Source organism: Gracilinanus agilis, chromosome 1 (genome assembly GCF_016433145.1).
Source record: "Gracilinanus agilis isolate LMUSP501 chromosome 1, AgileGrace, whole genome shotgun sequence".
Lineage (NCBI taxonomy): Eukaryota > Metazoa > Chordata > Mammalia > Didelphimorphia > Didelphidae > Gracilinanus > Gracilinanus agilis.
Genome location: NC_058130.1, coordinates 364643136 through 364654201, shown reverse-complemented (window position 1 = coordinate 364654201; position 11066 = coordinate 364643136). Strand labels below are relative to the sequence as shown.

The following is an 11066-nucleotide window of genomic DNA, read 5'->3' as shown; positions in this document are numbered from 1 at the left end:
GAAGTATGCCATAAAGTCTTAGTTTGTAACAGAAACGAACATGTGTTTCTTGATCTGTAGAAAATATCCCAGGAGAGTGGCCAGCCCTGCTGACCTCTTCCAGACCATGATGATGACAGAGAAATTTACTGCATTAAAGAAATTTTTTGAAAAAATGAACAAGGATGGTTTAGAGGTTGTAGCTCAAGGTCCAAAGAAATAAAGGAATTTAAAAAATAAACATAGAACCAGGTTCAATGAGTCAATAAATAAATAGCCTCTCCTGCTCACTGAAAAGGTTCTTGCATTTCCAACTGACTTAGTTAAACCAATGAAAAAAAATAACCAGTTTTCCTGCATTAGGACCAGTTTCCAGATAGGCAAGTCTGACTTGAGAATTGCTTGTACCTTGGAAGAAAAATACTTAGTCACTGATATTGTACTGTACTGAAAAACTCATATGAAGGAGAAGAGTTGAAGTTTTTTGTAAGAAGTTTTTACAAATTGACTTTTCTGTTTCATGGAAAACATACTGTGAATAAGCTCTATTAAACTTTTCAGGGTTATGGAGCCTCTTATAAAAGACATATAAAAATAAATAACATCAAAAACTGGCAAAGGGAGATACCATGGATCCTTTATCAGATGTTGGGAATGGGAACTACTCAGCAAGTTTTTATGGTCGCCTAGACCCAATACTGATTGCGCCTAAGTGTTGGATTGGTCTTCCGACAGTGCTGGACCATTTCTGGATCCAGATTCATCCAGGAATTCCAGAGAGATATTTTCTCCACTGGTTTAGCCACCGGGGCAAGCAACTGCTGACATCTTGGGTGCAGATAAGGGCTGACTGCGGGGCTGCTGGAGCTTCTTTTAAGGGGTGTCACTGTGACAGAGGGGATGGTGGCACTCCTTTCTGGGCTTGGGTTTGGAGTCCTGGGTTCTAGGCTGGCCTGAGGGTCCACGACGGGTTTAGCTTTTTTTACCTTGCGGCACATCAGGCAAATACAGAGTGACATCACGGCCACTATCAACAGAAAAGTGGCGACAGAAAGTGGTACGACGACCATCAGGGGATTACCGCTCTCTCTGGGCCATGCTCCGGCCGTCCTTGAGCCTGCTTCAGAGGTGGTCTTGGGCCAGGAGAACTGGGTTCTAGAAGTCTCTGCATCTGCCACCACATGTCCCTTTTTCTGACTCCCCCAGAGATCTGAATCCAGGCTTCTCGCCTGTGTCGTCTTCCTCTGGCCATCGGTCTGTGCCGCCGGTCCTAGGGAGACGGAAGATCTCTCTTGAGAAACTGTTGATGTGGGCGGGCCGTTTGACGGCGCTGGCACTTCCGGGGTAAAACTCTGCCCAAAGAAGGGATCCGGAGGCACGATGGTGTAGGGAAAGTAGCCTACGGCAGGCTGGACGTGGTCGGCCTTGAGCGTGAAGGTGAAGGAATCGTTCAGTGTCTCCACGCCGGTCATGTTCGCACGCGTGTCAAGCATCAGCACGCCTTGGTCAATGTCCATCTGGGTAAACAGGTCAATTCCTTCGGGCTCGGCGCGGCCACTGGCCCTCCGTACAAGTCTTCCATGGGCGGGCGGCTCTGTGACCTCGAATGTGGGAACGCTCTTTGTCAGACGAGCCAGATCCGTAGCGTCCAGGTCCTTCCGCCCCAGCCGGTAGGCCATCCTGTTGGGAATGATCGGGGCAGGCGAGGCTCGTAGCAAAGGCTGCACTCGGATGCGCAGGGTCTGGCCCGTCAGGTTGTTCTCCGCCGTCAACACCGCGAACTGCAGCTTGTCCTGGAAGGCGGTGAGGTTGGTCATGTGGTAAGACAGTCTCCCCGAAAATAAATCTGCCTGCCTGAAGCGAGTGACTCGTTCGTTTTCCATGAGCAGGTGCCCATGCTGGAGGGGCTGGAGAAGCTCGTAGGTCATCTCGGTGCTCTGCCCGTTGGTCATGGCGGACAGATGTGTGCTGGTGATGGAGACCGAGGTCTGGCCTTGGGGAAGGAGCAGGTCAGTCAGATTCACAAGGGTGACCGAGATAGGGATAACCTCCAGGTGGAAGAGTTTGTAGAGCGGACTGTGCTTGCCGTCGGTCACACTAAAGTAAAACACCCCCGACGTTGGGCTTCCATCTTGTACAAACCACAAGTGGCCGTTATCGATGTCGGCTTGTGTAAACTGGTGAATGGGGAGGTCTAGACGGGGAGTCCTGGCCAGAAAGCCATTGCTAGGGCGGCTGATCACAGCATATGCGATCTCCTCCGGGGGGTTGTCTAGGTCTTCCACTTTCAGATGGTCAGGCCCCACCCGCAACCTATTGCCCTGAAGAACTTTCAGAGAAAGTCCTTTTGTCTTCAGCTTCGGTGCCTGGTCATTCACAGGAGAGATGGTGACATTAAACACCTCTTCAAGAAAGCCCACTTCTGGTTTCTCAGCAGACTTACTCTTCTGGTTCAACCAAACGGAGAAGGTAAAATTATCCGCAAGGGATTCAGAGTCATCATGCTGATACGTGATGCCATATTTATTAATTATGTACTGTGAGAAATAGGGCTTTTCTTTGGTAACATTTCTCTCTCCAACCACGATTGTACCATGGTGGGGAAGAGATGTAACCTGGTACCAGACTTCATAGGCAGCTCGCTGAGATTCAGGCAATTTAACGAGGAGATTTGAAGCATCTAACTTAGATCTATCAATTAAGACTTTCCTTCCTTCCTGGACAACAGCTCCTATAAAAAGAAAAGAATGGTATTTTATTAGAACAGATCTGTATGTGACAAATTGATGGCCTCCCCATTCAGACATGGTTTCTTTGTTTCTTATGCATTTGAGTGATCTTTGCTGTCTAGAATATTAGATGCTTTCAAACATTAAAATATACAGATCAAATCAGACTGTTAAATTTGTGTTTTGGGAGAAAAGAGCTTTTCTATTTTTGTTGCTAAGTTTCTTTCATTTCAGTTTCAAAAGATCTATGAGTTCCTTGTTAAGGTTGTTTTCTCCTTCTTACAACTTGTAGGCCAATCATAGTATTACACATTTAGAGCTAAAAAGACCTCAGAGACTATCTAGTCCAAGCCAAGCCCTTTATTTTACAGATGAAGAAACAGAAGCCTAGTGTGGTTAAGAGATCTGCTCAAAGATCCAGGAGAGCGTTGTCCACAGAAACTGATGCACTAGAGCATTGTCCACAGAGACTGATGCACTATGGTACAATCGAACATAAAGGGCTTCTCTACTAGCAGCAATGTAAGGATTCAGAGCAATGCTGAAGGACTTATGAGAAAGAAAACTAGCCACTTTCAGAGGAAGAACTGTGGGAGGAGAAGCACAGAAGAAAAACAACTGCTTGAATACATGGGCTGATGGGGATATTATTGGGGATGTAGACGCTAAACGATAACTCTAGTCTAACTATCAATAATATGGAATTAGGTCTTGATCAATGATACATGTAAAACCCAGTGGAATTGTGCGTTGGCTAAGGTGGGGTTAGGTAGGTTTGGGGAAGAGGGAAAGAACATGAAATATGTAACTATGGGAAAATATTCAAAAGAAAAAGAAAAACAAATTAAATAAATTCGTCCATAAAAAAAAAAAAAGATCTGCTCAAGGTCACAAAGCTGGTGAGTTGCCACTCACCATCTGAACCCTGGACCTCTGACTCTAAGTCCAACAAACATTCCAGGGTTCAAATCCTGGCTTCCACAATCAGTCATCTGGAGATGAGCCTCTCTAAATTAGGCTAGGCTAGTTCTTTTGTGACAGATACAGAGTCAGGTGAAACCTTTCAACTTGGTAGGTTAGCATCCATCAAGCTTGTGTTCCATGGGCAGAGCCTCTGAGAACACAAGATCTCTTCTGTACCACATGTTCTATGGAAGAGTTTTAGTTTAGTAGATTTCAATTTTCTGATCTAACTTTTACAGACCCTACTCTAAACATAGTCATAAGTGCAACTTCCAAACCCAATCAATCAAAAGTGTTTATTAAGTGTTTATCAAGGGGCCAGCTAGGTGGCTTGCTATATTGAGAATCAAGTCTAAAGGCAAGGACTCCTGGATTCAAATCTGTCCTCAGACACTTCATACTGTTTAAATAAAAAAAAATTTAAATAGTTTAAATAAAAAAGTTTATTTTTTAAAGAGTTTAAATTAAATTAAACTAAATTAAATTAAACTTAAATTAAATTAAAAAGAGTTTAAGTGAAAAAAAAAAAGAAAAAAGAGCTTATCAAGTGCCAGACACTATGATAAGAACAGGGAATACTGTCCCTGCCCTCGAGGAGCATACATTCTAATAGGGAATGGGGGAGACAACATATATGTCAGAATATATAAAATAAATTCAGAATAAATGGATACTAACCTTGGAAGGGATGCCACTAGAAGTTGGAAGGATCTGGAAAGGCTAGAGGAAATGGGGTTTGAACAAAGGATTCTAAAGTTGGAGGCTGGGAGGGATGACATCCTAGACAAGGGACTAGCGAATCCCTTGGACAATAAAGCACTGTGTGTGGAAATAACACACAGGCCAGTATGGCTCAAGAGGCCATGAAAAACTTCTGTCATTTGCCATTAGAGAGTAATATGGTTGAGCAAAAAGAGTACTAGATGTAGCATCAAATGATTTTACTTGAAGTCCCATATCTGGGACCATAACATCTCTGATTTCCAGTTTCCTCATTTATAAAAGAGATTAGTACTCATAAAAATTACTTCACAAAGTTTTTGTGAGGATCCAATGAAATAATCTTTTCAAAATATTTTAAAATATAAAGGGGGCAGCTAGGTGGCTCAGTGGATTGAAAATCAGGTTCTGGGTTCAAATATGGCCTTGGACACTGCCTAATTTTGTGATCCTAGGCAAGTCATTTAACCCCCATTGCCTAATCTTTATAGCTCTTCTGCCTTGGAACCAGTGCTAAGTATCAATTCTAGGACAAGGTAAAGGTTTAAAAACAACAACAAAAAAAAACCCAAAAGTTTTTATTTATTCTTCTTCCTACTATTATTCTTTTGGAAATTTCAGGTCAACGGTATGGTAAAATCCTGAACTGGTGACGTGTTGCTAAATGCCTTTGGGACATTTATGATAAAGGGTGGAAAGTTACCTGAAACTTTTTTTCTCCCTTTCTAACAAACTAATACATTTATTTATTCCTTCTCAGCAAAAGCAATTACATAATTTCCTAGTCATCCTAGTGCAAATAACTTAAAAAATTTTTCCAGCTAGGAAGGAAACAGAATAGAGATGGACAGAGCACATAGGTAAGGAAATGCATAGCAAGGTACCGAAGAACCCTAAACACATATGCCCCAAATAATGAGGTCATTGTCATCAGCATGATTAAAAAGTCAGAGGGAGAGTTTGGAGTCCTGCTCTTTCTTCTCACTACCAACATTGGCCAGAGTTGATCACAAAAACACAACAGTCTCACATTTTAGTCACTTTACCTGTATTTGCAAGAAGGTGACTGGGCTGACCAGGCTCATTAATATCGTATGAGATTGTAATAGGAAACACCTGGGGTCCTAGCACAGTTGGAGGTGAGGACACCATGAACGTAAAAGAGTCTTCTGCATCCCAGCCTTGAAGCTCACTGTTTGTATGCTTATATAATATCAGACCTTCGTCGACCTGTTTGAAATTCAAGAAGAATCAGCCATTGGCTTTAAAGATTCTGGTAGGAGCAAGAAAAGACAATAAAACTGGAAGCCAGGATCTGCATGAGTTTTATTCAATTTAATTTTCCTTTGCATTCCGATTATCGAAAAATCTCCCATATTGAGAAAGACTTCAGGTTATTCAGACCTGAACAAGAATCCCTTCTACATCATACATGATAAGTCACCCTGCTTTTGCTAAAAAGTGAACTTATGCTTTGAACCACTCAGTTCAATTCAAATCCACTCAATTCAATCCAACCAGCACTTATTAAATATCTACTATATGACAAGCATGGTGTTAAATGCCGGGGATGCAAAAACAACAATGAATAACAGCCATGGCCTCAAGGAACTGGAGGACCTCACAGATAATCAATTAATCAATCAACATTTATTAAGCACATATTGGGTGCCATGCTCAGAGCCTTCCAGTTGTGCTAAGGCTAGGCATAAAAAAAATCAGGCAAAAAAACAGTCATCTAAAGTGTCTTCCTTTTTTTCCCCCTTCAAAATTTAAAACTCTTACATTTTGTCTTAGAATCAATAGTAGGTATCAGTTCCAAGGCAGAGGAGCTTAAGGCCTAGGCAATTGGGGTTAAGTAACTTGCTCAGGGTCACACACTGAAGAAGTGCCTGGGACTAGATCTGAACCCAGGATCTCCCATTTCCAGGGCTCTCTAGCCACTGGGCAACCTAAATGCCTCTCTAATGTGCTTTGATATCAGTAAATGCTGCCATTTTTTTTTTCAGAGAAACAAAGACTACTTGATAAAGTACAATGTTTTGAAAAGATATATCCTAATCATATGTAATCCAAATCTATTGTTCAAATAAGAAATAACATTTGAAATGTCATAGTGGAAAGAACACAGAATCTGGAGTCAGAAGGTCTTGAGTTTAAATCCAGGCTCTTCCATTTAATATCCTTTTAGCCTTAAGCAAGTCATCTTATTTCTTTGGACCTCAGTTTCCCATTTGCAAAATGAAAGAGTTAGATCAGATGAGCTCTAAAATCCTTTCTAATTTTGAAATACTATGATCTTCACCTAGGTATAGCCTAGATCGAGTTGCTTGCCACCTTAGGGAGGAAGGGAGAAGAAGAGAGGAAGGAGAAAGGGATAATATAGCCCAACTTATATATATTCAAGAACAAGTTTACATAATAGTGGTTGATACTGGTTGGGGTTTAGGGAGAGCTAAAAGAGGAGAGGCAGCTAGGTGGTGCAGCAAATAGAACACTGAGCCTGGAGTCAGGAATATTCCTTTTCCTGAGTTCAAATCTGGTCTCAGACATTTATTAGCTGTATGATCCTGGGCAAGTCCCTTAACCCTGTTTGCCTCAGTTTCCTCATCTATAAAATGAACTGAAGAAGGAAATGAAAAACTATTCCAATGTCTCTGCCAAGAAAACTCCAAATGGAGTTGCAGAGTCAGACATGACTAAAAAACAACTAAACAACAATAACAAATATGTGAGGAAGTGTGTTAGACACTAGGGATACAAAGAAAAGCAAACAAAAATCCTTGCCCTTGTGGAGTTCACAGGAAAAATGGAGAGACAACACAAAAACAACTATGGACAAACAGATATTTGGAATATGATGGAAAGAATCAATAGTGAGAAGATACTAGCATTAAGGGGAAATCAGGAAAGACTTCTTGCAGAAGATTTTAATTGGCACTTGAAAGAAGCCAAGAAACCAGGAGGTGAAAGGAGGGAGAGAAGAGAAGAGAGAGGATTCCAGGGATAGGAAATTATGAGTGAAAATAACTGGAACATGGAAATGAATTAGTCTTTCTGAGGAACAAATAAGGATTCCAGTTTCATTAGAACATAGAATATGTGGAGGAGAAGTTATAAAAGGCCCGGAAAGGTGGTTCAAATGTGGCCTCTAACACTTCTTAGTTGTGTGATCCTGAGTAAGTCACTTAACCCCAATTGTCTAGCCCTTACTCCTCTCCTGCCTTGGAATCAATTCATATTATCAATTCTAAGACAGAATGTAAGGATTAAAAAAAATAATAGTATCAATTCTAAGGCAGAAAGAAAGGGCTTTTTTTTTGTTTCTTTGTTTTTGTTTTTAATAGTATTGATTCAAAGATAGAAGGTATGGGTTTAAAAAGAAGACTGGAAAAGTGGGAAGGAGACAGAGGATTTTATATTTGCTTCTGGAGGAAATGTAAAACCATTGAGAGTTGACTGAGTTAGGGGTGGGATAGGGATGGTGGTGATCTGCTTCACTTTAGAAGGAAGTCTCTTAAACTTGAAAGTATGGCTATCCAATTCCAATAATTTTAAATAGTAAAGTAAACCTGGCTTTCTCATGGCAGAAGGGATATAGTTTGTTAGCAAAGAGAAGGACTTATTTTGGATACTCCTTGGTCTTTGATACTTATGTCAATGGAAGAAAAGAATTAGTATTAATGTAATATTATATATTGCAAGCCACTCCCTGTAAAATATATAAAGTCTTTTTAACCTCTAGATCAAAGATGCTTAAACTTTTTTTCTGTCATAGATTCTACCCCTTTATAGTATAAAGCCTGGATCCCTTCTCAGAATAATGATTGTCAGTTTTTTTAAATTCATGATGAATGGAAATGCTAAAATTTCAGTTAAAAGGTAGTAAAAATAAAAATAATTTTTTCCCAATCCAAGTTTGTAGATGTAATTAAGTTTATCCACGGACTCCAGAACCCCTGCTTTGGACAGAGTATGAATTTATGAGGGAAAGAACATTTCAAAAGTCATTCTCTAATAGATGAATGGTCAAAGGACATAAACAGGCTGTTTTCAAAAGAAGAAATGTAAGCCAACAATAAGCATATAAAATAATATTTCAATTCACTAATACAAATTAAAGGTTTCACTTCTTATCTATCAGATTGGCAAAACTGAAAATACAAAATTACAGTCCAGGAGAAAGACTAGGGAGTTATTTGTATAGAGGTGATAATTTAACCCATGGGATCAAATGAAACTTTCAAAGAAAAGGGTGTAGGGAGAAAAAAAGAAGAGGGTCCAGGTCTGGGAAATGGATGAAGAACTGGCAAAGGATACTGAGGAATGGTATAAAAAGAGGAAAGAGACACAACAGAGAGCAAGGTCATTGAAGCCAAGGGAAAAGAGAGCATTCTAAGAGAGGATGTTGTCAACACCTGTATGAGGATTGAGAAAAGGCCACTGGATGGTCACCTTTGAGAAATTATTTTCAGTAGCATCATAGGAAAGATAATAAAGTAGGAGTAGAAGTCACTGTTGAGAGAGTGGATGAAGGTGGCATTTGGAATTAGATGTCTGGAACAACAGATGCCAGAATTGTGATGGAGAGAGTCAGAGATGGACAGAAGGACTGCTGTGTGGAAGTAAGCCCCTGGTTAAGATTGGATAACATGAATGTTAAAATGGAATTTATAATGGAACCAATCCATCCTTCATAGTGGCTATGCTATTTATCTTCTCAAACAATAAACAAATGCCCATATAAACTTCAGTGCCTTCCTACTGTCTGAGTAAAGAGGGTCCCTGTAGGGCCCTCCACAGTCCAATCTGAACTTTGTCCTGAGCTCCTCTGATGCAGTCTGGGTTTGGGGAGAAAAGTGTTGATTTTCTTTGAGTCTAAACTTATCTTCCAAAGGTTCCTTCCTTATTAGAAAACTAGCTGGGCTTTCTGAGATCAGGAGGAACTCATTAAGATTAAAAGAAAACCATGAAAGGCAGGACAATGACTCCACTTCTTATGACTTGCTTAGGATGAGCCAATTATTTAGGCGGGGGAAGATAAGCAGAACTTGGCCAAAAAGACTGTCATAACACTACACATGGTAAAAGCCCCAGAGGCAAAGGGCAGGCCAAGGGAGAGTGTGGAAAAACAAGCAACGGTCCTTTCCCACTCAGAAGAACTACTGTCCAAATTATGAATGGATTGGCATGAGCAGGGAGTTCCTTCCAGGCTTAAGGCATGGCACCATTTCTCTTCTTGCTAAATGCATGATTATATCTGCACAGGTATATAATTTGTAGTTATCTGTCAGTTACTAAGAGGTTTAGATCTATGAGTTCAAAGCAAAGTCTGGTTCCACCCTTGTCTATCAAACATCTGTCTCTTCGGATATCCATCAGAGGTTATGTAAACACTGGATTCCACCAACATTTTTGTGCAAGGTTAGAATTGTGGCTGTCCCATTTCTCTGAGCTCCATCATTTCTAGCTATCTTTTTTTAAGTCAAAAGTAAGCTAATTCTCCGCTCTGCCTTGGGAGAAACATTACTGAATTAGAAGTTCTTTTAGGGCAGACTATTTTATTCATATTTGTATTTCTCTCAGGCAAGACCTAGCACAGTGAATTTTCAAACATGTAGCACATATTCAATTAAAGAAAAAGTGAATAAAATATATAGCAGATACAAAGGGAGCACCCATGAACCCAGAAGAATCATTGCAAGGGATAGTTGGGAGTTCCCATGGTATAATGACTATAGTACTAGATTTAGACTCTGGAAGTTCTGGGTTTAAGCCTCATCTCGGATACTTTCTGGCTGTGTGACTCCAGATGAGTCATTTAACCTTATTCAGATTGGCAAAGTTGGCTCCCAAAAAGGAAAAAAATAAATATTGGAAAGGCTAGAAACATCTATGTCCTTCCTCATGGTGGAGCTGTGAATTGCTACATTCATTTTGGAAAACAGTTTGGAAATATGTCCTAAAAGTTCATGAAGAAGTTATACCTTTTGACCTTGAAATACCACTCATAGCTCTATACAGTAAAGAGGTCAAAGATAGGGGGAAAGGGCTCATATGTAGGAAAATCTTCATAGTAGCTCCTTTCATAGTGGCAAAGAACTAGAAACTAAGCCCATCAGTGAAGGAAAAGCCTAATACATCATGGTACATGAATGTTGTAAAATACTATTGTGCTGTAAGAAATAAAAAAAGGAATGGTCTCAGAAAAACTTGAAAGATTTGTATGAACTGATGGAACGTGAACAGAACTTGGAGTACAATTTGTACAATAACAGTACAATTGTAAAAACAAACAACTTTGATTGATTTAAGAATTCTGATCACTGCAACCACAATTTTAGGAGGCCAATGATGAAACATGCTATCTATCTCCTGACAGAAGAGATAACTCAGGGTGTAAAATTAGACTTATTTGGTGACTATGCATAAGTATTACAAGGCTTTTTTTTTCTTTTAGGGGGATTGGGATAGTTGGAAACTGGAAGGAAAAATAAATGCTTTTTTAAAAAAAACTTGTAATAGGGGGCAACTGGGTGGCTCTAGATTGAGAGCCAAGTCTAGAGAAAAAGAGGTCCTGGTTTCAAATCTGGCCTCAGACTCATCCTTGCTGTATGACCCTAGGCAAGTCACTTACCCCCCATTGCCTAGCCCTAATCACTCTTCTGCCTTAGA

General features: G+C 40.3%; 1 protein-coding gene across 1 annotated transcript in view; it reads right to left on the bottom strand.

Annotated features, from left to right (window-relative positions):
* Positions 1-592: 592 nt before the first annotated feature.
* Positions 593-11066, bottom strand: part of LOC123251804 (chondroitin sulfate proteoglycan 4-like) — a 188186-nt gene continuing 177712 nt past the window's right edge. The window contains exons 12-13 of the mRNA XM_044681120.1: positions 5438-5621; positions 593-2710 (exon numbers count right to left, since the gene is read on the bottom strand). Coding sequence (XP_044537055.1) covers positions 666-2710; positions 5438-5621 — 2229 coding nt within the window. The 3' untranslated portion in view covers positions 593-665. The remainder of the gene's footprint in view (positions 2711-5437; positions 5622-11066) is intronic.